This window comes from Cladophialophora carrionii (assembly GCF_000365165.1).
Source record: "Cladophialophora carrionii CBS 160.54 unplaced genomic scaffold supercont1.13, whole genome shotgun sequence".
NCBI classification, from domain to species: domain Eukaryota; kingdom Fungi; phylum Ascomycota; class Eurotiomycetes; order Chaetothyriales; family Herpotrichiellaceae; genus Cladophialophora; species Cladophialophora carrionii.
Genome location: NW_008481820.1, coordinates 262,196 through 288,086, shown reverse-complemented (window position 1 = coordinate 288,086; position 25,891 = coordinate 262,196). Strand labels below are relative to the sequence as shown.

The 25,891-nt window shown below is 54.7% G+C and overlaps 11 protein-coding genes across 11 annotated transcripts; 4 read left to right on the top strand and 7 right to left on the bottom strand.

The window, feature by feature from the left end:
• Positions 1-274: 274 nt before the first annotated feature.
• On the top strand, positions 275-1,253 carry G647_10254 (phosphoribosylaminoimidazolesuccinocarboxamide synthase; the record flags this gene model as incomplete). The annotated part of the gene is made up of 2 exons (XM_008726246.1): positions 275-418; positions 477-1,253. 2 exons carry the CDS (start codon positions 275-277, stop codon positions 1,251-1,253), a joined length of 921 nt encoding a protein of 306 aa, XP_008724468.1.
• A 109-nt stretch (positions 1,254-1,362) lies between these two features.
• On the bottom strand, positions 1,363-2,415 carry G647_10253 (uncharacterized protein; the record flags this gene model as incomplete). Its single annotated transcript, XM_008726245.1, has 2 exons — positions 1,363-2,201; positions 2,334-2,415. The coding sequence occupies 2 exons, from the start codon at positions 2,413-2,415 to the stop codon at positions 1,363-1,365; spliced, it is 921 nt and encodes a 306-aa protein (XP_008724467.1).
• Positions 2,416-4,197: 1,782 nt separating this feature from the next.
• Positions 4,198-6,056, top strand: G647_10252 (uncharacterized protein; the record flags this gene model as incomplete). The annotated part of the gene is made up of 6 exons (XM_008726244.1): positions 4,198-4,535; positions 4,588-4,717; positions 4,774-4,864; positions 4,921-5,108; positions 5,163-5,403; positions 5,461-6,056. 6 exons carry the CDS (start codon positions 4,198-4,200, stop codon positions 6,054-6,056), a joined length of 1,584 nt encoding a protein of 527 aa, XP_008724466.1.
• A 959-nt stretch (positions 6,057-7,015) lies between these two features.
• G647_10251 (uncharacterized protein) lies at positions 7,016-9,125 on the bottom strand (the record flags this gene model as incomplete). Its single annotated transcript, XM_008726243.1, has 3 exons — positions 7,016-8,537; positions 8,609-9,033; positions 9,087-9,125. The coding sequence occupies 3 exons, from the start codon at positions 9,123-9,125 to the stop codon at positions 7,016-7,018; spliced, it is 1,986 nt and encodes a 661-aa protein (XP_008724465.1).
• Positions 9,126-9,902: 777 nt separating this feature from the next.
• On the top strand, positions 9,903-10,814 carry G647_10250 (uncharacterized protein; the record flags this gene model as incomplete). The annotated part of the gene is made up of 1 exon (XM_008726242.1): positions 9,903-10,814. The coding sequence occupies one exon, from the start codon at positions 9,903-9,905 to the stop codon at positions 10,812-10,814; it is 912 nt and encodes a 303-aa protein (XP_008724464.1).
• Positions 10,815-11,275: 461 nt separating this feature from the next.
• Positions 11,276-12,325, bottom strand: G647_10249 (uncharacterized protein; the record flags this gene model as incomplete). Its single annotated transcript, XM_008726241.1, has 1 exon — positions 11,276-12,325. The coding sequence occupies one exon, from the start codon at positions 12,323-12,325 to the stop codon at positions 11,276-11,278; it is 1,050 nt and encodes a 349-aa protein (XP_008724463.1).
• A 907-nt stretch (positions 12,326-13,232) lies between these two features.
• Positions 13,233-13,933, top strand: G647_10248 (uncharacterized protein; the record flags this gene model as incomplete). Its single annotated transcript, XM_008726240.1, has 2 exons — positions 13,233-13,605; positions 13,668-13,933. The coding sequence occupies 2 exons, from the start codon at positions 13,233-13,235 to the stop codon at positions 13,931-13,933; spliced, it is 639 nt and encodes a 212-aa protein (XP_008724462.1).
• Positions 13,934-14,894: 961 nt separating this feature from the next.
• Positions 14,895-16,169, bottom strand: G647_10247 (uncharacterized protein; the record flags this gene model as incomplete). Its single annotated transcript, XM_008726239.1, has 1 exon — positions 14,895-16,169. One exon carries the CDS (start codon positions 16,167-16,169, stop codon positions 14,895-14,897), a length of 1,275 nt encoding a protein of 424 aa, XP_008724461.1.
• Positions 16,170-17,279: 1,110 nt separating this feature from the next.
• G647_10246 (uncharacterized protein) lies at positions 17,280-18,590 on the bottom strand (the record flags this gene model as incomplete). Its single annotated transcript, XM_008726238.1, has 3 exons — positions 17,280-17,393; positions 17,443-17,451; positions 17,502-18,590. 3 exons carry the CDS (start codon positions 18,588-18,590, stop codon positions 17,280-17,282), a joined length of 1,212 nt encoding a protein of 403 aa, XP_008724460.1.
• A 794-nt stretch (positions 18,591-19,384) lies between these two features.
• Positions 19,385-20,297, bottom strand: G647_10245 (uncharacterized protein; the record flags this gene model as incomplete). Its single annotated transcript, XM_008726237.1, has 2 exons — positions 19,385-19,576; positions 19,638-20,297. The coding sequence occupies 2 exons, from the start codon at positions 20,295-20,297 to the stop codon at positions 19,385-19,387; spliced, it is 852 nt and encodes a 283-aa protein (XP_008724459.1).
• A 1,858-nt stretch (positions 20,298-22,155) lies between these two features.
• G647_10244 (uncharacterized protein) lies at positions 22,156-23,036 on the bottom strand (the record flags this gene model as incomplete). Its single annotated transcript, XM_008726236.1, has 2 exons — positions 22,156-22,600; positions 22,678-23,036. 2 exons carry the CDS (start codon positions 23,034-23,036, stop codon positions 22,156-22,158), a joined length of 804 nt encoding a protein of 267 aa, XP_008724458.1.
• Between the last annotated feature and the right edge of the window lie 2,855 nt (positions 23,037-25,891).

The following is a 25,891-nucleotide window of genomic DNA, read 5'->3' as shown; positions in this document are numbered from 1 at the left end:
TCATCCCATGCATCGAATTGAGAGGGGACAGGCCGTCCAGGGTTGTCTCCTGTCCGCCTTGTCAAACACGACAATTCTCATTCATGAGAGACGCGTTCGTAGAAAGCCGCACAAGGCGCGTCCACAGCCTGATCGGTTATGATTGGCCGACATTGACGTCACTCACTAGTACCTCACAAGTTGTACTCGTACGCTCGTACTGGGACTTTTTCGCAAACAATTTGCGTACAAATCTTTGTTCGTCCCGCAATCAACTTTACAGGCTTCTACCACAATGGCTCTTGTCAAGACCAATGTGGGAGATGCCCTCCCTCTTGTCGCCTCAGGCAAAGTGCGGGAGCTTTATGCTGTCGACTCCAAATCCCTGCTCTTTGTAGCTACGGATAGGATCTCTGCATACGATGTGATCATGAAGAATGTAAGCACCCTTCATCCTGCGCTCATTCCCACAGCTCACCAACCAGTACCACGCGTAGGGTATCCCGCAGAAAGGCGTCCTCTTGACTCTCATGACTGCACACTGGTTTCAATATCTCCAGAACCAAATTCCGACCCTCAAGACCCATTTTCTTTCCCTCGATCTGCCACCCTCACTACCCGATGATGTTGCTGCTCAGCTGAAGGGCCGCAGTATGCTCGTGCGCAAACTCAAGGTATTCCCTCTGGAGGCTATTGTACGAGGCTACATCACAGGCTCCGCATGGTCGTCGTACAAGAGGACCGGTGAGGTAAATGGCAGGAAAATGCCTGAAGGACTGCAAGAGTCGCAAGAATTCCCCGAGCCGATCTACACGCCGAGCACCAAAGCCGAGCTTGGTGAGCACGACGAAAACATATCCATAGAACACGCTGCGAAGATTGTGGGTGAGAAGCACGCGAAGCGGATCGAGGAATTGTCGCTCCAAATTTACAAAGCTGCAAGGGATTATGCAAGAGAGAGAGGCATCATCATTGCAGACACCAAATTCGAATTTGGCTTGGACGAGGAAACGGACGAGGTGGTTCTGATTGATGAGGTCTTGACACCAGATAGTTCGAGGTTCTGGCCAAAGTCCAATTACCAGGTTGGCCAGGGTCAATCAAGTTTTGACAAGCAGGGCTTGCGCGACTGGTTGACACAGAATGGCCTGAAGGGCAAGGATGATGTGGAAATGCCGGACGACGTCGTCGAGGCTACTCGGGCCAAGTATCTCGAAGCTTTCAAGGTCTTGACAGGCAAGTCTCTAGAGGCGGCATTAGGAGCCATGAATTAGAATTTGAGCACTTCGCAGCGGGGTGATACCAAGACGTCTCGAGCGATCCAGATGCGGGAATGTATTGTACAGTTTCAGGCATTTAGCCCCTGCAGGAACAGTTACACGGTCATCGAAACGCCTTCGTGTCTCCTGTGCCGACCTTGCCAAAATGTGGTACTCGTTCCCGAAAGCTCTTCTTCTGTTCTGGCATCTTCCTCCTCTCTTCGGCCTTCTGTTCTAGCTTCTCTAGCGTGACTTCGCTGAGTCTTGCGCTGCCTTGGTCGCCCTCTTCCCACCCTGTCCGTCCATCAACCTGGCCCCTCTCATTCAAGTTCGTAGCCCACATAGCAGCAACTCCAAGCTCGAAGGGACCCGGCTGTCTATCGATCAATCCTATGCCAAAGCTCTTGACTTTCTGCCGCAGCATCTCTGACTGCGGCTCTGTGACGATCCCATGATTCGTGCGTACAAACTCATGCAATTTGATCCAAACAGTCTCCCACTGCGCTGGACTGTCCGGCCCTTCTGCGCCCTTGTGATATTTCGTGTACAGTCGATGCTGATGGATGTCTGACTCGACAATTGAGTCTGTTTGTATATTGACGAAATATTTCCGTCCATCGCTTTTCACCCGTAACGCCAGATACATGTAGGAATCGACATTCCAGAACAGTTCGCCGAACAATGTTCGTCCTCGGTCATGGTTTCGCCATGCCGCATAACCTGTCCTCTGGATGTCTGGTCGATTAGCTGGCAGTTTCGTGGAGATATTTCCGCTGAACACAATGTGTGCGGGTGTAGGAGGGTCCGTCGATTCATCGCGAGGCTTTTGCGTAAGATTCGCGGTTGAAAAGCCGCCAACTGATTGATCTGTCATCGTCTTCAGCGTCGTTATCGTTGCGGTATCCGCGAAATCGAATATCGGGTAGGGCGCAACCGGTAGTTGGAGGCCTTCCAGGTTCAAAGCTGTCACACAGCACAGGTCAGCTTCTGCTGCTGCAACGCAAAATCAAGTCTATAGCGTCACTTTCGTATGGATCGTTCCAGGAGACCAGGGTTTCGCCGGAATCTAGATTGTGCAATCACAAGATCACATACCGAACTTGGTTTGTCTTCCCAGCTCCTGGCTTGTCTTCTTCCAGAAGCCAGGCGCACAGCGCCTGACCGTGGGCAAGAACATGACTGCACTGTCAATGGTAGTGATTCGCACTCTCAGCCATGAGATGAGAAGCCCATGATTGTATTGCTCATAGTCTGTCTCCTGGCTTTGCACAACTTTGGCACAGCGTTGATTCAGAATGTCGCTGTGACTTATCAGTCTTCGATAAGTCTAGGTGATGACGTAATTTATCGCCGCTTTGTATCTCTGCCAAGGTGATTTCCAAATAGCGTTAGCGTTCAATGGGGCATTGCGCTGGACTTCATCAGTCTGCTCCTCCCTGTGTTCAAGATACTCCCTTTGTCCTTTGTCACTTTCCACACATGGCACAATGTGACGGCAGGTCTACTGTAGCCTCCAGTCCATGATAGATCCATACCTAGATACGCCTTCCCAAAGGGTTCAACAATGTATCCGTGGAGACGCCGTCGACCTTCATTCCAATACCACTGACAAGCTTCGATGATGTGGGTGTGACCCTCTCAGATTGCGTGACTCTTCCATATCTGAGCGGTCCGGCCTCAGCGACAGGGATCAAAGCATGCGACAAGCATGGTGGGAGTTCGTTCTCGCCGTGACCGTCTACGAAAAGGTCGGGACGGAAACCGACCGGCCACATGAAGATAGCTGAGGCAGATCCACGTTATGCCTGAGTAACTCCCTCTCACAGTCCCAATTCTGCACCCGGGAAGCATCATAAGGTGTGTTCGCTTCATCAACAACGATTCCCGTGCTTGCCTGGCTGATAGGAGCATGTCCGTTGCCATGGACCGCTCTCCTCGTTGTACTGAAAGGATGGTCAAGGTTGAAGACTACAGTGGAAAGGGACCACAAAGCAATAACAGGAATCTGCTAAAAGTACCGACAGCCGCTAGGGAACCGACACAAGATGTCGCGGTACCCGAAAACAGGTCACGAAAATCGGATCTCTGTTACTCACAACGTGGCCGCCCCTTGGATCGAGAGCTACTGCGGGCACTTGACAAGCCGTCACTATGGATAACGATGTGAAGTGAGGACGACCTGGCCATCGTCCTTATGCGGGGCTTAGTGACGATGGGCTGCCTATTGATCTCCACAAGGTCAAAAGATCGCTGAAACAGGGTGATGAAGTTAAGTCTAAAGAATGGGAAGGGCGTTGAGAGTCGGGAAAGCTGGTGGTGAAGACAATGCAGATGCCAAGACCATTTTGAATGAACCCCCCTCTATACAGGACTCCTTCACTTGAACCTGTCACCTCTTTCACTTTGCCCCCACCTGCCTTTACACCCTTGCTCGTTTGCCAGCTATTGTCACCTTGCTTCAAGAGCTCTCTACTCGAGCTAAACAGATTCGACCTCGTTTACAACAAGCACAGCTTCCCCTCTCTTTCATAAACGCAACGTCGAAGCCAAAACCAGCAAGAGAAGGCCTGAAACACCATCACCAAATCTCAAAACCACCTCAGCACGAAGTAACGCTGGCAAAATGACTTCTCGACTCGTTTCTTCAGCCGGTTCTTCCCCTCGGCGTCTGGTTCTGCCAGCGTTGCCTCTTCCAATCTCGCGTTCAGCCACCACTACGCCCCGTGTGCTGTCGCCAAAGCCTGAGATGAATTCGATCATCGAGGAGCTCCATGAGACCAAGCTCCAAGAAGGGGGCGAGAGCGGGAACACTGCTCAGATACCTTCAGGTTAGTAGTGCTCTATCGTGACGTCCTCCTCACGCCCATCCACAATCCATGTCGCGGCTTTTTGCGACCTGTTTTCATTATGCTCACGGTTTGCTTGCGATTCAGACGCTATCGATGCCCAACGTACCTCTATGGCACCCTCAGTCCCTGTCGTCGTTCTTGCATCGGGCTCTCCAGTTCAGAACTCAACTGGCCTGAATGCTGAGGACGACGTCTTCGGTGCTACGTCTCCCGTTGCTACTGCCACCAACGTTGCTCCCGCCGTTATCAACGCCAACGACGTTACTCCCGCTGCCACCACCTCCAACGACAGTGCTCCAAATCCGGCCGCCCACAGAATCCTGAACAACCTCCGTGCTCCTGCAGGCTCCCATAGCTTCGCTCCTCGACCTGACCGAGTCAACCAAATCCCTACGGCAGCTAATGCACAAGGAATTTTTCCACCCGACGCTCTGATTTTCGTCGCCAAGTAAGATCCAAGCGCCGGGCGGTACAAGCTGTATAACTGATTCTTCTTCTAGTCTTTCCGTGCGCCGGACCGAAGAGGAATTGGAAATCACCGTCCATCTTGCCTTCGACACCTACGGACCAAACCACGTCAAGATTCGCCGAGACAGAAACAAGCATCCTTTTGCCTTTGTGCAATATGAGGTACGCATATCTAACAACATGGTGGCGCCGCCCCAACCTGCTGATTATGCATACAGACTGTTGAGGCAGCCAACGCCGCTGTGTCGGGTGCATACGGCATGGTACTCGATGGTCGCAGAATCCGCATCGAACGGGCAAAAGCAGAGCGTCAGTCAACAGTCTATATCATCTGCTTGGTGGCGACGAGCTAATACTTGTTCTAGGAGCGGTCATCCTCAGCAAATTTGATGGATCAACCGTCACTGAAGCCGAAGCACGCAGCATTCTGGAAAGATTTGGGCCCCTAGAGATCGTCGCTCCTACCACAACCCCCACTCGCAATGGTACAGGCACATCCACGGCCATCTACGTGCGCTTCGCATACTACCTGGACTGTCGCGATGCTCTGAGAGTGAGTGTGCTTCACCTGCATAGTTGTCCACGACTCGATCTAACACAAGTGTAGCTCTTCGACAACCATAGAAATACCTACCGACTCTTCATTGCGCCCGGCCTGGAACCTCGCTTCCGCGTGGGCCCCGACGGCAGATCAGTCGTCCGTGGCTTCCAGCAGCCACGTTCGGCCATTGATCAGAAGTCAATCTACGTGGGAAACCTGCCCGAAGGAACTAACAAGGCCGAGTTGGAGCAGTATTTCAGTGCATTTGGCCATGTCTTGAATGTGAACGTCATGCGCAAGATCTATGGTAAATCCAAGTCAACCCAGTGGCTTTGTCGTCCTACATCGCTAACGTTTGTCGTAGATAGCACTGTTGTGAACAACTTTGCCTTTGTCGAATTCGCCCACCAACATGAAGCCATCCATGCTGCCGCTGGCGAACGTCATTTCCATGGCGTCAAGCTTCGCGTTGAGGCCAAAGAATACTCAGCCCGTCATCAAGCCCGTGTGTTGCCGCTTGGCGTCCGCGCCAGCAACGGTACCGCCATCGAAAATGATGGCATGGCGAACGTCATGGGCAACTACAACGCCCGCTACGATGGCGGTAACGTTCGTCATCGCCATAACCATGGTCACCCTGCTGTTGGCGGCTACGACCGCCAGCATCACATCACCCCGCCCGCCACCGTGCCTCACAACAACCATATCTACGCAACGCCAATGCAGCAAGCCGTCAGACCTGGCTTCGGAATCGTGACTCCTCCATCCCAACACGGTATGCAGATGCCGTTGAATCAGATGCTCCCAACTGGAATGTTCTCTCCCACACCATCCCACCTCGCTGACGCCCACTACGCCTACCATGGCCTTCCCTTTGGCGCTGCTCCTGCTGGCCCAGCCATCTACCTCCCTCAGTCTGTCCCTACCATCCAGGAAACTGGCGAAGAGACACAATACTAGGATTGTGGTGGCGTTCGAGGCGTACACACGGCGTTACTTGCACATCTACATCGGCTGAGCATTCGCATGGACACGACACATCAAAACGACACATCAAGGGCTTGCAACACCATCAGACATTGACACTCTACGCGGACAAGATCGCACAAACAGACACGACACATCATGGGGCTTGAATCACCATCAGACATTGACACTCTACGCGGATAAGATCGCACAAACAGACATGACACGACAAGGGGCTTGCATCAAGGTCAGAGACTGACACACTACGCGGACAAATTCGCAAAAACGAGACAAGACACATCAAGGACTTGTATCATTGTCAGACATTGACATTCTACGCGGATAAAGGCGCACGCATTGCTGGAGGATTGAAACGGGCTGAGAGGCATTTGCCAAATAGAATTGCACCAAGAAAAGGGACTTGCACATGGCTGATAGGAAAAGACCTGAAATGAGCGGAACACAGGACGCATGCCCGATAGGGCTGAGCGTCAGGGGACATGGACAGAGCAGAACAATCAAAGTGCAAGTGCAATGCATAATATGAGCATTAGCAGACAGCATAGCAGAACAACAAAAGTGCATAGAGCACTTCCCGTGAAATGCAATGAGCTTGAGCTAACTTCCGCAGATCGCTGCCATCGGTTTGGAACTTGTCTTGCATGACATTCACTCGCTTTATTCACAATATCATCTCGCAGTATACTGTAGCTTGTGAATGGGTGCCCTAGTATTGTACCACACAATATGCTCTACAATAGGGTGTCCCAAGGAAGTAGGCCCGCCACTAAGAACGACGACGCGCTTTATCAACCTACAATACCATGATGGCAAGTCCCACAAACAGAAAACAGTACTTCGTGTTGCTACTGGGGGTTGGCTTATCTCGTTCCGACACACAAAACCGTACTGCTACTCATCGTGTCTAATTACCGGGCTGCCAAACTCGGGGGCTAATTTGGCGGCGTTTGAGGTGCTCCTCCAGTAGGCTGATTCCCCTGCAAACTCTCCAGCAACTCTTCGGACATGGCATCCAGGTCTTCTTCCTTGAGGCCCGTGGCAAGAGCAACCAGTCTTCTGTGCTTTCCCACCCTTCCGCCCGTACCTGCGTCTCCCATCAGCTTGGCCACTTCTTTGACCCAAAGGCGGCGGATCTGTTGTTGGGTGTTCAATTCGACCGCCCATGGTGCGGCGGCGTGGATCTCATCAGGCGACAGCGGGTGGATGTTGGGGAAGCGGAAAGCTTCGGGACTGGTTAGCTGATCTTGCAGGAAAATCTCGGTCTGGAGGGTGATATGCTCTTTGTTTTCGAGGAGGGATTCCATCTCGTTCAGGCACATGTCATATTCCTGACGCAGAGCCGGGATCTTGGAGGCGTCTTCGGCGCGGGCCATGAACGAGAAGGTCTCTTGCCGGATCTTGTGGCGCTGGTTCTCGAGCTCGGTCAACGCTTGCTTGGCCTCCGCGATTTCTGTGTCCTTCTCTGCCATCTGTTTGTTGTACAAGTCAGCCAGCTTGCCACCTCCTTCGTCCATCAGCGGCCCGATCTTATCCAGGACCATGGATGCTGCTCGAGACACCGACTCCTTCTGACGTTGGCGTCGGGACTGTTTGGATGAGACAGGCTCTCCCGTCCGCGGTGGGGAAGATCCAGGTTGCTTGAGGCTTTTCTTCTCCCGAAGCGCTCTCAGGTAATCGTTGGCAGTTTCACCCTTGAGGTTCGAAATGTCTCCCGCTTCGGGGCAGTGATTAAGCAGAAAAGTCGCAACCTTGACACAGCCATATCGTATTGCGCACAGAGCGGCTGTATCGTGGTTGTGGTCGACCGAGGTTAGAAGTGCTTGAACATAATTCGAGCCCATTTCTTGCATCTTGTTGATCAAAACCTCGCAGTAATACCGAGCGCAATTCCATTTGCTTCGCGTCCGTGCTGACTCGGCGATATGGTGGAAAACAGTCGCTCCGTAAGTGTCCCGCTCCACCACTGTGTGCGCAAGCATCCCCACAATCTTGGGAAACGTCTTCTTGTCGTAGTTGTTGGTGAACAGTACAGCTCGAATCAATGGTGTCTCCGCTGAGCTGCTGTTTGGGGCCGCGGGATTGGCGCCTCGCGCGAGAAGGTCTCTCGCAACCACAACATCTCCCATGGCGCAAGCCCAGTGTAAGGCATTGTTACCGAGGTTGTCAATGGGCCTATCGACGTGGAAGTTCAGGGGTGGTTCAGGAGGCAGGATATTGGAGCCGATGGGATCGTCGCCAGCTGTCACAAAGTAGTCGAGCAACTCATCGCCATACATTGTATGCTCCAATTCGGAGACAGTCTGAGGGAGTTCCTCGAAGTCCCGCTTTCGCTTCCTAGATGCTGCGGAAGTCTGTGACATCGGTAGGAAGTCGTCTTCAGCTATGAAGGATGCCGTCTCCGGAGTAGGATCCCGGCTGTCGGTACCATTGTAAGGGATGCTGGCGGTCTCGTAGCTATCGACGGCTGGGTAATGATGTTGAACTACATCGAGTTAGTACTCGTCTTGAGGAGGACATTGCAGTACTCACTGGGTAAGCTATTCTGCAACTGCGGCGGCGGCGGCTGCTGCTGCTGTTGATGGACTTTTCGTGGCGGAGCAGGCTGCTTCGGCGGCTTCGGACGGTTCGATGCAGCAGTGGTGTGTTTTGGAGCAGGTGGAGGACTGCGGTCGCCCGGCACAAAGTCGAAGATCCTGGATATGCTGTCGAGAATGTCATGCTTCTCTGCCAGCAGGCGACCTTCGTTCAGAGGCACCCATGTTCCCTGGTATTTTCCATATCCGCCTTGGATCTTCTCATGCACACCTTTTTGCACTTCTCGCTCGAGAATCCGTGTTCTGGCTGGTTTGTCAAAGCCGGCGATCTTGAGGATGTGTGTGGCATTGACCCAGTCGTCCGATCGGCGGCGCATGACATGGTCGTTCCCGATCTTGAGCTCATATACTGGGACCTACAATCGCGCATGTTAGTCTCTATCCACACGGGCGGAGTAAGGCCGCGAACATTGCTGTAGGTCGCTGAGTAGATGTCTCGGTCTGCCATTCTGACTTGATGTGGTGATGCAGACAAAGACCAAAGCGGTCTCGGCTAAAGGGTAAGTGATAAGATAGACCTGGTCTGCTTGAGGCTGCTCATCACACAGTGGATTCTCTCCACCTAGACTGCTGGTGCTGTAGGCTTCCACCCCTGGACAGCTGAACAGACGCGCCGCGAGGGATGAAATTCACGCGTTGACGCGCTGCAAGTGGGGTGAAAGAGGCCAGCCAATCATAGCGACGATCGCGCGGGCTGCCAAGACATGACGTCTGTTACTAATCTGGCGCCTTATTTGCGGGGCAGTGATGCTCTCCGACCACGTCCGACGCAACTCCGAACGACTGCCTTTGAAATCAATTCAGATCTGAAGCCAATGCAGTCGGCTGCTGCTCGCGTCATCGAGCCTCGAGGGAAATTTTACAGATTGGGACATTGGAGTGACGAGAAGGGAAATCTACCCTCTCAGGCCTGACTCTTCAACGTCATTAATATTTTCGCGACTCTTCGACTGCTGACAATTCCAGGACACTCGCGTACGAATACATATACCGAGGTGACGGGGCAAACAGGTACTATTCTCCAGTTTTCCCACCACACCTGCTTTCCACCGACTCTACGAACCGTCAGAGCTAACACTCACTGTACATGCAAGCCGCCACTTCACTCCGAACTGTCAAGGCATCTTCCTCGCTTCTGAGGAACCTGTCACACGCTACGCCGCCTCGATCCTTCGTATCTCCTGCCCCTCGACTCTTCAGTACTAGTGCTCCCCGCGCTGGCAATATGACGGCCGCCACTTTCAAGTACATTGACCCTGCCTCCTACGTTAAAAGCGATGTCCCCTTCGTAAAGCCGTGGGGCAAAGTCGACGGACCTGGCTACTCCTACAAGCTGACAGACCGGGAACGGTCGGTGGAGGACATCCGAGGACGAGAACGGGAGTATAACATCGACAACGCCGGTTTCGCAGTCTACAAGTCTCCTGCACAAGAGAAGGCGTTTACCGACGATGCGAAAGTCCGGGAAGGCTACTACGCCGAGGTTGAGGCTCTGTTGCGGCAAAAGCTGCCCGGTGTAAAGAAGGTTGTCTTCTTCGACCACACCATTCGCCGCAGGGAGAAAGCTTCGCCGCGTCAACCCGTCCAGCAGGTCCATGTTGATCAGACGCCCAGGGCGGCGGAGATCAGAGTGCGCCGGCACCTGCCAGCGGAGGAGGCAGAGGACCTCCTCAAAGGTCGCTACCAAATTGTCAACATCTGGCGGCCGATCGCCAACCCTGCCTCTGATTTTCCCCTAGCTGTCGTTGACTATCGGAGCACCAAGCCTGAAGACCTGGTGAAGGTCGACCTTCTCTACCCCAAGCGGGACGCCAGTAATGGCACCACGGATGATGATGATCGAGGCAAGGAAGTCTTGCCTGACCCAAGCTCAGCCACGTCGACAGAAGGTTACGAAGTCAAGGGTGAAACCTTTGCCGTCCAACCCAGTGAGAACCACAAGTTCTTATACATGAAGGATATGACGCCCGAGGAAGTCATGTTTATCAAGTGTTTCGACTCGTTCAGCGAGGTCAACGGCGGTAAGAAGGGGATTGCGGCCTACACACCGCATACGGCCTTCGTGGACCCGCAGACTCCCGCCGACGCGCCTGGTCGGCAAAGCATTGAGGTTAGAGCTCTCATCTTTTACGAATAAATGGGACACGAGGTGCATGATAAACATATATTTCAGGACACTCATCTGCATTATATTTGAGCCAGCATAGCGTTGGGTGGTGTATCAAAGCGTTTCACGTACGGTAATGAACATTGATATTTTAAACAGCTACTCCTTTGATCTGATGATCAGGTAGATTTGGGATGAGTAACTCGTGCAAGTATGGAAAGACGAGGGCGTCCACGTAGAATTAGAAGTAGATGCGTGTAAGTAAGAGTCGAGATTTGATTCTGATCAGTAAGGACTGCATATTTCCATGTTGGCGCCAAGTCACACTCACGTAGGATGGAGCAGAGCAGATTAGGGCCATCAATCCCCTGACACGATTTGCTCCAGGCTTTATCTCTCTCCCGTTCACGCGCATCCTCGTCGCGTATCCCCTCTCCTCCATCCTCACCAAAAGTGGATATAGAACTAAAGGTATGTGCGGCAGAGGGTCACTACTCCAGATCATCAACTCTCAGCACGACCTTGCCCCTCGTCCTCCCGCTTCTCAACCGGTCAAAGGCCCCCTCGAACTCGTCCAGCCCATACACACTGTCGACGACGGGCCTGAGCTTGCCGAGTTCCACCAACCGGGTGATCTCACCCAACTGCTCGCCACTAGGGTGCATGACGAAGAACCGGCCAGTCACGCTGCCATCAACGCCCTCGGGCCGCTCGAGGTCCCACTTCCACTGCATATCCGCAGGCGGCACGATCGAGAGGACCTGCCCGTGCGGTTTGACGGCATGCCACGCCTGCGCGAGGGACGACCCGCCGATGCAGTCGAAGAGGAAGTCGACTTTGCGGCTGTGGGGGGCTTCGGCTTCGGTGACCCAGCTCTGGATGTTGGTCTGGCGGTAGTCGAGGACTTCGTCGGCGCCGAGGGAGCGGACAAAGTCGACGTTCTGGGTGCCCGTCGTGCCGATGACGTATAGGCCGACAAGCTTGGCGAGCTGGACGGCCCAGATGCCGACGCCCCCGGAGGCGTTGGTGATGAGGATGCGTTTCTGTGCGGTTCCGTTGGCTGTTTCTGGGGTCGCGTTAGACGACGATGACACCGGGGATGGTGGAGGAGAGAGGTTGAGGTGCTCGAAGAGGGCCTGCCACGCGGTCAGGGCGGAGACGGGGACGGTGGCTGCTTCGGTGACGGAGAGGTTCTTCGGACGGAGAGCGAGTTCCCCGTCGTCTGAGAGTGTGTATTCTCTGGCGGCGCCCGGGTTGGGATACTGCACGCGGCCGTAGACTTCGTCGCCAGGTTGGAACTTTGCGGTCCCAGACGGGGATGTCACCACTTTGGCGACGAATTCGACGCCCGGGGTCGAGATGGTGAGCTCTTCGGGACGGGGCCAGAGAAGCTCGCCATTCGTGAGGGCCACGGCATGTGTCTTGACGAGGTATTGAGTCGGGGATGGCGTCGGGAGGGGTGTCGTACCGATGCTGAGCGATTGGGTCTTCTGGTTGTGCAAGAGGGCTCGCATCGTGCTTGGAAGCGCCGTCGTCGACATTGTCCTGAAGAATGGGTGCTGACAAGAATTGAAGGTCTGCTGAAGCCTGATAGCACAATGCTTGGACATGAGGATGTAGCTGAAGGTCTGGTCGAGAGGTCTCTGCTCGAACAGACCACACCACCTTCCTACCTTTATACATCTGTCTGGGGCGTACCGAAGGGGAATCTCTTCCACGTACATCCCATGCTGTCGCGCGACGACCGCAGATGGCCAGAGGTCGCCGTCGGCTATCGTTGTCTCAAACAGCATAATTTCCTCTTTCGCCTCCGTGGACCGTTAGCCAACCTACACTCGTATTCATGGTTCCAGGTCTGCCTTGGGAAGCGTGCGGCGTTGACGGTGTCCACGGACTCCCATGGTCGCCCTCGGGGCTTTGATAAGAGCGACAGTCGCATACACGCGCCATACTGCACCTCAAGAGCAGAGCACCAATGGCATTGCCAGATTTGATGCCTTTTCCAGACAAGTCGGCAGTGAGGGCGAGGGCAAGACGAGGATGATTATCAACACACCGGCGACTCGGAAGGCGAGTCAGTCACGCCAAAGTCTTGGACTCGGCGACTGACGTGACGCTTGGCTTCGGCAGCAATCGAAGACCTCCGCGGGCATCTTCTGACTCACCACGTTGCGTCTCTGCCCTGTGATCCTACACGCGATTCGCGAGCTCGGACAGACTAACACCTGCAAGGCGGCTGTGGAGGTATTCGAGGTAGCATCGAGCATTGACCTGATGCCCGCACACCAGGCCATGTCTTAGGAGCTCCACACAGCTCGAGCCAGAAGTCTGGCGGGCGGCAGCAGCAGTTCTCCTGGGGATTATTGAGGCAGACCATGGGACAGTAGTAGCCACTATTACTACACCTACCCACACGTCTTTCTGCACTCAAGAGACCTCGCTCTGACGATGCCTCTCGTGTTGCAGGAAGCCGTCGAGGCCGATGCCCCTCGCATCGTTGAGGTCGAGCGTCTCGCTTATGCCTCCAACCCCCTGAGCCCTATCTTGTTCCCTGGCCCATTCCCACCGGAAGCTGCAGCCCAGCGTGCGGAAGGAATGATCAAGCAGCTGCGTGAAGATCCGACCGTCCGTTGGGTCAAGGCTGTGGACACCGAGACGGGTGAACTGGCGGCATTTGCAAAGTGGGAGATTATCGAGAAGCCCAAAGTGCCGGTCCCAGGCCGATCATTCGGGCCGGGATGTAACATCGAGGCGTGCGAAGAGTACTTTGGTGGCATTCACCGGAAGCGACGTGAGTTGATGGGGGACAAAGCGCATTGCTGTGAGTCGGTGGTCCTGGTACAGGTGGGAAAGATTGTTCAACTGACGGAGAGCGACTGTTAGTACTTGACCTCCTCCAGACGGATCCCAAGTATCAAGGACGCGGAGCCGGCAGCATGCTGATCAGATGGGGCCTGGATATTGCAGATGCACTGGCCTTGCCTGCATATCTCGAGTCCTCCCCCGTTGCGCACCGGTTGTATCAGAAATTCGGCTTCCGGGACATTGATGAATTGGTCCTCAGCCCCCAGTGGAACTACGGGTCGGCGAATCCAAGTGTCTATTTCATGCTGAGGGAAGCACAAGGACAGAGACAGTCGAATGAATAAGGCAGCCTGTCGAGCCATGACGCGACTCAAGCGCGACGAGGAAGAGGCTGAGTTATCCGCAGCGACATGGACATGGACATGGAATGGCAGGGCAAGGTACTGTGATAGCGTTCAGCGAGGAAAGATACAAGGATAAAGCTACAGACGGTACTCCGAGCCCCTAGGGCGACTACCTCTCCAGTAGTTTCCTGTCGCACCTTGAGCACCCTCGAGGTCGGACACGACTGAGGTCGAGCTTCTCACGTAGGCAGCCCAGCAAATGTCGTAGGCAGCCTTGCCAAGGGAACTCTGGACAAGTGGAGGTTGGACAGGGTAGCCAGGCGTGGTTCTAAGGCGGCACACCTACATACCTCGTGCTCAGAAGTGGGAATATAGTGAGTCCACCACGCGAGTATGGCCGGCAGGAATCGAAGCCAAACACGTGCATCACGCAATTCCCGGGAAAGTATGTAGGTGAAAGACAAGTAGGACAGACCACAGCATTTAAGACTCGACGCTCTTCAATCCGCCTACCTCGATCCAGCCCATGACCTCCCTTGAAATGTAGTATTGTGATAATTGAAGTGGTGGCTTACGGTTGGCTTGTAGATCTATCCAGTCAAGCGAGATATTTGACGTCCAAGTCAATTTGTCTACATAGATGCTGTGTGAGGGAGTCGCCACAGTCTGATATCAAGTCGTACACGACATTTCAAGCATTTCAGGACAGATCAATAGGTACTAGTCGTTTGACATTATCCAGTATCCAGCCTGGCCAAGCACGGGAACAGGAACATGAAGCTAACATAGCATGGACATGGACAGGAATAGCGACGAGAATAGGAATAGGAAGAGCAAACCAGTAATATTCTGTAACCTTCACAGCCAAGCCATCGGCTGAACTCGACCTCCAAGTTCTGTAATCCTGATCTTGATCCCTATCATGCGACTCTCTCATCCGAACTTAACGTCCGTTTCCAATTCACTCCTTGTCGCCTACAACATCAACTTGGACGTCGTCTCCCTTGTTCGCTGCAACCTCGACCTGGACGTCGTCCCCCTTCTCTCTGTCTAGATGCCACCACTCGAACAAAAACGCCCTCGCCCTCGCGAATGCCTCGACTTTCAGCTTCCGGTGCTCCTCGCTGATCCACGAATCAGGAAACTGCGTCCAGCCATGCACGACGCCCTTGACCTCCTCGACCGAGAGATCCGCACCTCTTCCCTGGTCATGCACCTTCTGGATCCAGAGCAGACTCTGCGAGTTCAGAGAGTCGAACTGCGGGAGGACCAGGAGTGCTTTCGCCCGCGGATGGAGTCCGAATTTGTCACCCTCCTGCGCCACCGTGATCTCCGCTAACCCCGGACTGGCTCGCGGGTGGGTTCTCTTCTCCGGCGGCAGATACGTGGGCATCAACTCGCGCTCGATGCGCCAGCGCTCGACAAAGCCGGTCGGCGGATCGAGACCCTCGGGCCGCGGCCGCTCGTCGGGCAGCAGTCGAGCGTCCAGGCTGGGGTAGAATAGCAGCACGGGGATATCGGTCGGCCAGTCCCATTGCAGCGGACTGAGCCAGTCGGTCTCCAGGGTGGGATCGTCCTTGACGCTCAGCACGAGGTTCAACGCCAGGTTGCCTCCGGAGCTGAAACCCGAGAGCGCGATCTTGGCGTCGTCCAGCTCCAAGGGGTTGCGTCCCTCCTTGAGCATCGCCCACATGATGCCCTCGCGCAAGGGCGTGTACGCCTTGTTGGTCCGGTCCGTGACGGCCAGGACCACGTCCTCGGCGTCGAGGTTCGCGGCCGGGTACTGCGCGTAGGGCCCGAGGCGGTAGTCGACCGAGATGACCACGCAGTTCAGTTCGCGGCACATCCGGCTGCAGAAGGGTGCTTGCTCCTGGCAGGAGCCAAGGATGAAGCTGCCGCCGTGGAAGTCGATCAGGACGGGCAACTTGCCCGCGTGGTTGTCGTCGATGCCCATTGGACGAAGTGACTCGTTGAGGTGCGAGCCTGCGGCATTCTTGTCGCCGTGCCGGTGGTGCTTGCGCAGAGGCGGCACCCACACGTAGAGCGGGATGAGGTGCTTGCCCCGGGACGGGATGTCGAACACGATGGGCTGTGGACCTTCGGCCGATGTGAAGTTGAGGACAAAGTCGGGCACGAGCCGCGGTAGACTGACCAGTGCTTTCCGCCAGGACACGCCGAACGGTTGTGTGAACATGGCCCGCGCGGGGTGGTGGTCGTCGGTGTACTTGTGCTTCATCTATGCCGAGGTGTGAGGGCTAATTTGCTATAGTAAAAACGGAGTGAGGGACCGGTGGCAGCAGCAGTATAACTTGCTCCGATGACAAGCAGACACAAGGTTGCTACAGTATCTGCGAGAGAACCTCATTGTCCAGTCAGATGGGTAAGTCCAGAGGTACCGGGTCACAATGCCGGGACGGGCGTAACTCACCGCAATGTTGCAAAGCTGCGTGCGAAAGGACGTCCTATTAGTAGCCCGGGCAGCCTTTGGCATGATCTATCCGTTTGAATGCAGAGCAGTATGTACACCAGTTATTCAACGTACTATCGTTTGTGCTGTCTACCAGAGATCTACGAGTATTGCGGAGTAGATCTCCAGTGACTTCCGGGCGACTTCGAAATACGGCCAGTGATGAGTAATGGCAGACTAACCGAGAATGGTTAGTGTTTTGTTCTTTTGATGTGGCATTTCTTCGGTGTTGAATCATCTCTCTCTCTTGTCTACCAACAACTTCTGCTACTGCTGGACATTGATCATTCCCCAGACATCAATCCTGCTGCATGGCCAATCTAACACAGTCGTGTACAATGGGTCTTCTCCATCTTTTGTCTGAGAGTGTCCTCTATCCTCACTGCTCGCGCCAACTACATCCTCACCCTGTCTTGATAGACACGTCAATCGATGTCTGTCAGCGGCATCATAGCGCTCAGCAGGATCCTCTACACTCCTCTCGTCCCATTCACTTAAAACAATCTATCCCGTGGACTCACACTGCGGAGAAGAGTGCAGGACACTAGAAGAAGGAATTGTTTCTCTTTCGTCAATGTCATTCAAGTGGTATGTGTCGGCCACGCGGTCAATGTCCTAGGCGAGACAGACGTGTCAAGTCAACCCATCAGCTAGATACACTTCTTGAGCCAGCCACGCGCGATTGGAATTTCAGCATGCGTCTCCGAATTTTTCTTCACTCGATCACGAAAGATGTAGGAAAGCTCACTTCACCCTTTGCCGCCTCTCCCGCCAAACCTCGATTGCATACCCCGCCATCGGCCATAGGCCATCGCGCCTTCATACCGTATCATACCTCCCTGCGTGCCTCCATCACACATTGTCGAATGGCTGTTGGCCTCAATGCAACACAGTTAACAGGCTTGGTTCAGCTCGCTTTGGCACCACGATCTTTTTCTCGTCTGTTGCGTCGACAACGTGAATGGTCTCGGTCAGAAAGTCGGCGTAGGCAATCTGTTCAAATGCATTAGTCTGGATCGCAGGATAGAAGCTGAGTGCTTACAAGAGTCGACTATAGATATACGTTAGCTTTTATTCGACAGAAAGGGACGGGTGGCATACGCTGAAGTCTTTGGACAACGACCAGAGCCGCAGGCGGAGCTTGAATAGGTATCTCGCTGGCTTTCTCACCCTCATTGCCGACTCCTGCACATGTCGCTTGATGATCTTGTGAACCGGGGAGTCCCAGGGATAGACATCGCGAAGCTCGTTCGCGAGCCCAGTCAACACGGGATGAGATTCGATCTGCACCTGATGTCGGCCACGGACGACAAATTCTTCTGGAACGTTCCAAACGACATCGTGGAGGAAGGGCATTGCCGAGAGCTGGTAGGCGAGACCTTCCGTCGCGTGAGGAACCTTGGGCAAGTCGATCGTGCGAACGAGGGCGAGCTCCGGACGGCCGAAGTTCTGGAGCTTTCGCAGGTATTTCTCAGTTCCGTTGCGGAGCATGCTCGTGAAGTTGATGTCGAAAGTGGCCACTGAGAGGGCCACCGGTTTCGCTTCGGCCAGACAAGCTTTCGACACAAACAGGATGTTCAGCCCCATGGCGTGGTCTCGTTCAAATCTCTTCTTCTTTTCCCGGCGTCTTCTCACAATGATCTCATCTTGTCCGCGGATCATGATGACGTGGCCTTTGAACAACTGGCGGTACACTTCGACGCGGGCCTCGGGCGCCAGATCGAAGAACGTCTTGCGGTAAGGGGCGGGGGATACGATGATAGCATCTGTCGGACCAGAGTACGGGTCTCGAGTGGTGGTGTCAGCCATGGCAGTCTCGAACGTCGACGCCAGATCAAAGGACGTCTTGCGGCGAGGGTCAGTGAATCTGTTGACAGCGTCTGTCGGACTGGGGAAGGGGTCTAGAGTGGTGGTGTCAGCCATGGCAGTTTCGAGCGTCGACGCCAGATCAAAGAACGTCTTACGGTAAGGGTCGAAGTCTCTGGTGACAGCGCCTGCCGGGCCAGAGAACGGGTCTAGAGTGGCGGTATGAGCACTCGCGGTTTCGAACGTTGGCGTCCACATTATCGGCGTCCACATCGTCGGTGCCCACATTATCGGTGTCCACATCGTCGGTGCCCACATTGTCGGCGTCCACATCGGCGGCGACGATGCCTGCTCGGACGACCGATGGTTGTACATTGCCGCCATGAGGGAGTGAGCTGAAGACAATAAAGGAATCGATGAGGAGAGTGAAAAATTCAGATGATCGCGATTAATCTAGGTCGAAAGAGTCGCGATTGTGCGCCGGACGAGAAAAGTCTACCAGGAGGACTTCACTGACTGGTATGTCACTGACCGGGTCGCAGTGAAGTGTCAGCACATTAACCACATGACAGTAAAGGAATATTGAGGAGATGTGTCAACCGAAGGTGAAAGAATCCATGTCCAGATGTCGGACGAGGCCACAGACGCGTTTGAAGGTCAGTATCGTTCCCACCGCTCTCTCTACACTGCCGTACCTTTCGTTCGCCTCGCACCCATTCAAGCCATTCATCGTCTTGACTTGACGGGGTCGACCCAGGGAAGACACATCCGTCTACCACAGTTCACTCAAGCCCGATGACTGTGCGTGTAGTTGGCATCCCATCCATTTTATTTCGAGGGTCTTTCCACAGCAGATCATCCACCATCTCCGTTCGAATACTCCGTCTCTATCCAGCAGCAGATCCTTTCATCACCTCAGGAGGAAGACTTCTGACAGACACCTTTGTCGCTGATTGTGATCTTAGAGTATGAGGGTCGTCGCAAAGTAGGATACAGAGCAGCCGAGGAACATGAGACCGGGGTGACCGAAACAACGATCGTGGCGACTGGGCAGGTCAGCAGGGACAGACAAATCACCAGATAATGCACAGCATATTCCCATGACCTCTATGGCAGGTGACGGCGAAGTTGGAACACAGTGATGAGTTGCAGCGGCCCCCCAGCGCAAGGGTACCCCTCTAGTATATGTCGTGACCATGTTGAAGAGAAGCCCAATATTGACTCATTAGATAGCCAAACATGTCCTCCTCATCCTCGAAACAAGCCCTGCCTACGGGCGCAGGCTCGGTCGCCTGGATCTCATACGGCTTCGCTCCCGGCAGCAGGCCCTCGATGCGGACTTTCCATGTATCCAGATCGACTTGAAAGTGCTACGCGCGGGTTCGTTAGCGACGGGCGGACCTCTTTGCAGGGCAGGGTATAACCTCGTACGGAATGAGCTGGGCCGTCTTGCCCCGGCCACAAACTTCCCTCGAGGAAGAGTCTTCTCTGCGGCCACTTGCTCTTCAATATATTTTTGGTGTATTGGTGATCGAAACGATATCCGCCGAGCAAAGCCTTGATCGGGTCGGACTGGACTTTGTCGATGAATTTCAGAGACACACCCGGTCCGTCGAAGGCGCTTGCATCGACTGTGCCAACCCTCCTGAGCTTGCGGATCGTGATCGTCTGCGCTTCGAGCATCTTGTCCAAAACCCGACACAACCACTCCGTGCTGAAACAGTGGGTCTCCAGTATCACCACGTGCCGCATCGCCTCATACGCTTTCTCAGGAATCAGGGGCGGCGGGTCTCCTGGATGAGCCGTGAAATCGAATGTGGCTGCTGGTAGAAGGTACGGGGCGACTTCTGTCCTCCATCGTCTGCTCACAGCCAAGGACATGAACGAGGGAGAGGACAGTGACACTTGCTGCGCTGCCTCGGCGTTTGTATCCATGCTCGGCGGTTGGAGAGGTCGGAATACAAGACCACCAAAGGCATACTCGTACACTCTGTTCCGGATCTCTGGCGGCAGCTGGAACCACGGTGGCATTGATGAGGACTTTCGAGGAGCATCCTGTAGCGATGGTATCGACATGTCCTCCCTGCTCATTGCGCTTGTGAAGGTGAAGTAATCACAGTGAAGCATTAGCTGGAGAATGCCGTCTTCATAATGCTGAGACTGGACCGAGACGCACGCCCGCCAGCACATGACGGTGGAGTGTGCCGTAGCATAGATCTGGGAAGAGATTACGGAGTACCGCCAAAACATGCTTTCGCGAGGGATGGCACGCGGTGTGTGATGCCGCCTTCTTGCTCGGCCGACACATCCCACATGTCCGTCTCCGTATACAATACCACTGCAATGGCGATGAGCCGCACCAAGGATCATGATTCAACCCTGGTCCCGCGGCGGAAAGGACCTGCTTCTACAGGACGCCATGGAATACTGGGGCATTTCGTCAGCCCCAGCCTCGCGTAAGCAGCTCGGAAAGGGTAAAAGCAACGGTCTGTATACTCCGTACTGTGCGTGTAACGCCAACCATCGCATCGGCGATCGAAGAGGCAATTCACACGTGGGTCGGGACGTGGGAGTGAGTAAAACAATCAGCGAGAAACCACTGTAACATAAGTCACCCGTTCGCTGGACTCGCAGCAGCGCGATGACAAGATTGGAGGAGGCGCTGTTCTCAATGTCCCGGAGTATCGGGTGCCTGGACTAGGCGGTTCAGCATGGAGCGGTGGAAGAATCTACTGTAGTTAGTTACTATGTAACTCAAGCAGCGAAGATCATTGGAGCGGGGACCGAGGAAACACGGTGTGTCGTGGGGGCCATCGCACGCATCTCCCGCATTACATACAGTACCTGGTATGAAGCTAATTACCGTAATTGAGCTACTGTAGTGTACCTTTGTATAGGCGCGAGGCGGCTGACTGGCCAGGTCCTCGTACGAGCATGCGGAGCTGTGGGCTTAGGTAAGATTGCCCGCTGACACAGCGCCGTCGGGAGCTGGAGGAGGAGGAGGTGGTGCCTATACTAGTAGCAGATGATCCGTGATGTCGTGCGGGACACTGACTTGTTTCCAAGAAGAAAATGCAGCGTGTCAAGTCGGCGAGCAGAAGAGGGGCCCCGTTCCTACAGTATGTAACATAAATCATAACGCTGTCCTTTCCACTCTTGGTTGTTTCCAATCATGGCGGAGCACACATGCGGCGGTCGAAAAACCTCGGATCGCACCTGATCGTCCACACCAGAACAGACTGGTTGATTACTGCGACTGATAAATGCGGTGATGCGAGTGCTGGAAGAGAGAGGGGGAGGGAGCTCTTGATGCGCGGCTGCCAACATCTGCGGCCGCTGCCCCGATCACAACCCTTGTCGCCACAAGTTAATTGTACAAGGTGAGGATGAACGTCCTTCCGAGGGACAGTGATTGGATTGTACCCATGATTACGTTTAGGCACATGATACTAGTAAATACCGAAATGTTTCGTGTCGAGGAATCCGATCTCTCGGCCTCTCATTCTGATGTTATGCTGCACTTTTGTTTGGTTTTGTCCAACTCGTCGCTATGCAGACTTGTTCGCTGTAGATAGAAATCCTTGCGTTTGCGGCTCTGCTCTGCTGTGTTCTGCCCTGCCCTGTTCTTCCCTGCGTGATTCGTGATGACCCAACAATTTACCGTCGTGTCGAGTTCATAATTAATTCGTCCGTGGGAAAGGGAAAAGACAAGGAAATTCGTTGCCCGGGTGCGACGCCAGAGTGGCATGGCCGGGCCTGCCTTCAGGCACATTCTGGCCAGGGCTGGCGTCAAAGTGGCTTTTCGGCTCTCCCTATTGCGCTCTGCGACGCGTCTCCGCCTCCAGTTTCAGTACCAGACATTCTTCTGCGCGTAGATGATGTTCCTAGAAGGACAGAAGGTCAGCACAGTCAAACAACCGACTCGAACACCACATCAACCGGAGCGGACTCACAGAGTCGAGGCCATCTTGGTTCCCCCAACGACGACTTCGCGGGTGACGTCGGCGATGAAGGGGTGCACCTGGGCCGGCGTCCAACCTAGGCCCTTGCAGAAGGGCTTGAGGGTGAGGCCTTCGATGCCGAATTCCAGCTCCGTGATTCGAGCAAGCCCGACGTTCCTCATCGAGTCGATGGCGTTGTGATTTGGTGGTGCCGGCGCAGGCCACATGCCAATCGGGACCGCGACGCGATCGTGCGTGATATTCTCGAAGCCCTGCTGTTGGAGGAGCTCCCTGATGTAGTCTGCCACATCGAGCCTGCGGCCCAGGTTGGACAAGCCGAGCGACAGGAGCTGGCTCATCTCCATGACCTTGCGACCTGGCGCCGAGTTGGGCATGACATAGAAGTTGGAGTCCAACTCATGGAACTCGATCCATCCGCCGTTCTCGAGGTTGCTGCATCACATCACACTTATTTAGCAACAGAGTGTGATATGCCCCGGCGAGGTCACAACGCCCCCTGGGCAACTTACTCGTAGCACCGGCGAATCAGTCGGGCCCAATCAACAATGGAACCACCCAGCTGACGGCCGAAGATGAAGCTGTATGCCCGACGACGAGGCCAATCCGACTCCAGATCCTGGACCTCGAACTTGACGTTGGCCCTATTGCTACCGGCTTCGACAGGGGCGATGTCGACACCGGTCACTTTACATGAGGGTTCTTTCCTGCCGACGTTGAGAGCCCACTGGCCGGTCCCCGTGCCCATATCCAAAACATTGGCCTTGAGCAGCGAGGCCGGACAACGGAACAGTTGCCATCGAAGGACTCGGGTCAACAGAGATTGCAAGCGGAAGAAGTGATGATTTTCGTCCTCGTCACTAGGGAACATGGACTCTTCCGAACGACGGTCAGTCAGGTGGGCCCAAGGGCTGGGGACGTCACTACCCGGAGGGCGACGTACCGTACCGCCCCAGCACCGAATAGTGGCGACCATATTCCTCCCTCCAGTACTTCTTGGGAGGCATGGTCGGCGGACTCTCGTCCTCGACGCTGCCGCCGCTATAATGACTTGGTCAGGTCTTGTCTTTTTGCAAGGCCGCGCTTGGGCCGCCAACCGGGGGAATGCGGAAGTGGTATCCATGATAGTTTGGTGGCTGAATACTTACAGGGACAGGTCGCGAGTGAGCTCGCTCACCTCCTGCAACGCTGCGTCAACAGAGTCGGGCGTGTTCGGTGTCTCCATGATGGGCTGACTTACCAGGAGAGAAGAGCTTCACAGACGCCCGGCGGAACAGCAGCCTTTATGCACACGATGCCAATGTCTCCCTCGACGGGGAGCATCGATCACCCGAAGCAAGGAGGTTCCTGACTGACGGACTGACTCAGGTGGCGAGCGGGCGGGCAACTGTTGGCGAGAGTCACGTGCCGCGCGGCAAAAGCGGGGTCTGACGCACGGACCGCAGCCACCGCGTCCACCGCATCCACCGACTTCACCAAAATCCGCCCTTCAATGCTGCCACGGAAGAGCATGGTCTTCGAGCGTCCCGACTCCATTCGCCAGCCCCGTGCAGGTCGCCAGGATACAGACAATCTCAGGTGCAGCCTCACCAGCCGCGGGCGGATCGACTATTGGAAAATGAGGCACTCCTGGCGTACACTGCTCACCAACCACGCGGGCTGCGGCTTCATGGCAGCAGTGGAGGCTGGGTGCTGGATGGGCGAATAGTGAGGTCATGCACGGGCTGCCGCGCGGTGTGACAGGTTCAGCTCAAGCTTTGGACACGACATATCAACTCACCCACGGGGGTGTGTCACATTTTCGGGCCTTCATGCGCAGGTGGTTCCTGTCTTTTCGACCTTGGCATGGTCTCTACGGCCCAGACAGCGTGTGCTTGGTCGCTACCGCTCAAAGAGACATCTCTCCACGCGTTTCAAGCGCCTCACCCATGTCTCTCTATGCACCTTTCCAATGGGTTCCAATGAGATTGAGTGTGGGAACCGCCATGGATCCAGACGATGCTTGCTAATGGCTCGGGGATTCCGCTCCGGGGTTGGAACATACTTTCTTTCTCCAGCGCCTCAAAGCCAATCGAGTCATGTTAGTTTCTCAGTTTCTCACTGACAGAATACCGATGTCGTGATGAGGTCTGACGAGGGCAGCAGAACAGGGGAATCAGGCTGCAAGACGGACAACTGGACATACTGCGGGTCGTGGCTGCACTCTTCTAAGCATCACCCTGCCAAACATGATGCATCAAAGGTCGACACCGTCAAGGGCCAGGATGCGCGAGTCATGATGTATTTTCTCCTGTCTCAAATCGAGGTGGCCACCAGTATGCACGATGCTGCTTGGCTGGTCAGATCGCGGCAGAAGCTACCGAATTTGCACCTCCATGCAGTGCTGTTGCCATTGATCTGAGCTTCTTCGATGCAAAAGTCCAGCGCCTCTGCCAAAGGGAAACGGTCTACCACACTCTCAATCGTAGATCCGCCCACCGAGGACGAATCTACAATCTCGCGATCGCGGGACAACATGACGATACTCTCTCAAGATCTGTGCAGTTGACGAAGCAAGGTCGGTGCAGATTGACGAGAATGTCCCGTTCGCCGAACATGAGGTCTCCACCTACAATCCTACAATGGTGCCTTCGTCTGATGTAGCCACGGTGTAGTGATTGAACGATCTGTGGATGGGGACACACCTCTACAATCTCCATCCCATCAGCAGCAAATCCAGTAGACTGCTGCTGCGGCCGTGCGGCCTGTCCCCCAGCTCGACTGAGACGTCGTGTTCCCCTGCCGTCTGCTTTCCCGTCGCCACAGGCATCCTGTCGATCCATCCATCCATCCATGGGCCGTGGCAGAAAGGAGTATCGATGCCGTTTCTCCCACGCACTGAGTATCTTGCCGCAAGCCCGTGGTTCCGCTCCAAACAAGTCGAACCGAAGCCAAAATCCTTCTGATCAGCCGGGGTTCAAACAACGTGAAATCCCGTTTGTTGGGAAAGTATGTACTAGACTTCCATCAGAGCCACTACCCGCAAAGGCTTGTAGGCGTGGCAATTACCCCTCTTCACCACGTGGACGCAACGCATCGCATCGTGGCGGTAGATGATCGTATCTGGCACACAAAGGCTGAATTTCCATCGCAGCGTAGCCGCCGGAGGAGATGTAATTGGGGGTGTGGAGGGGGTTCGTGACCTATGCATGACTCGTGAAGCCCATGCAAAATGGCCAAGAGGCAGGATGAGCCGTGCTGTTTCTGCATCTACCTCTGTCTGTACCTTCCCGTCCATTGTGGCGCTCAAGATGAGTGAGTGCCGTGACGACGCAGAGATGAGGATGTGTGGCAAGCAGACAAGGGAAGACGTCGGTCCAGTACTCCGCTCTCGACCTACAGTACATGCAGAGACTCAAAAGGAGTTCATGAACGAGGACGGTGCTCACGAGTCACCAACCCTGCCGGGCTGAGCACACCTGGTCGCATCGAGCCATACGCATTGGACGGACGCACGCTCGCACACACGCACAGTTGAACATGCCTCCCTACCTTGCTGAGTTGAGACGTTGGGCGTTTACTGTAGCGACCAGTTGCCCGTGGCCAGTCAGTAATCGAGCCGACAAAAGAGCAGCGGTTAAAAGAAGGCTAGGCCAATCCACGGATGCTGCATGTGTCGAGCCCCAAATGTCAACCGAGGTCAGTGCACATACAGTATGTAATTAGGCGACGACAGGCGATCCCCGG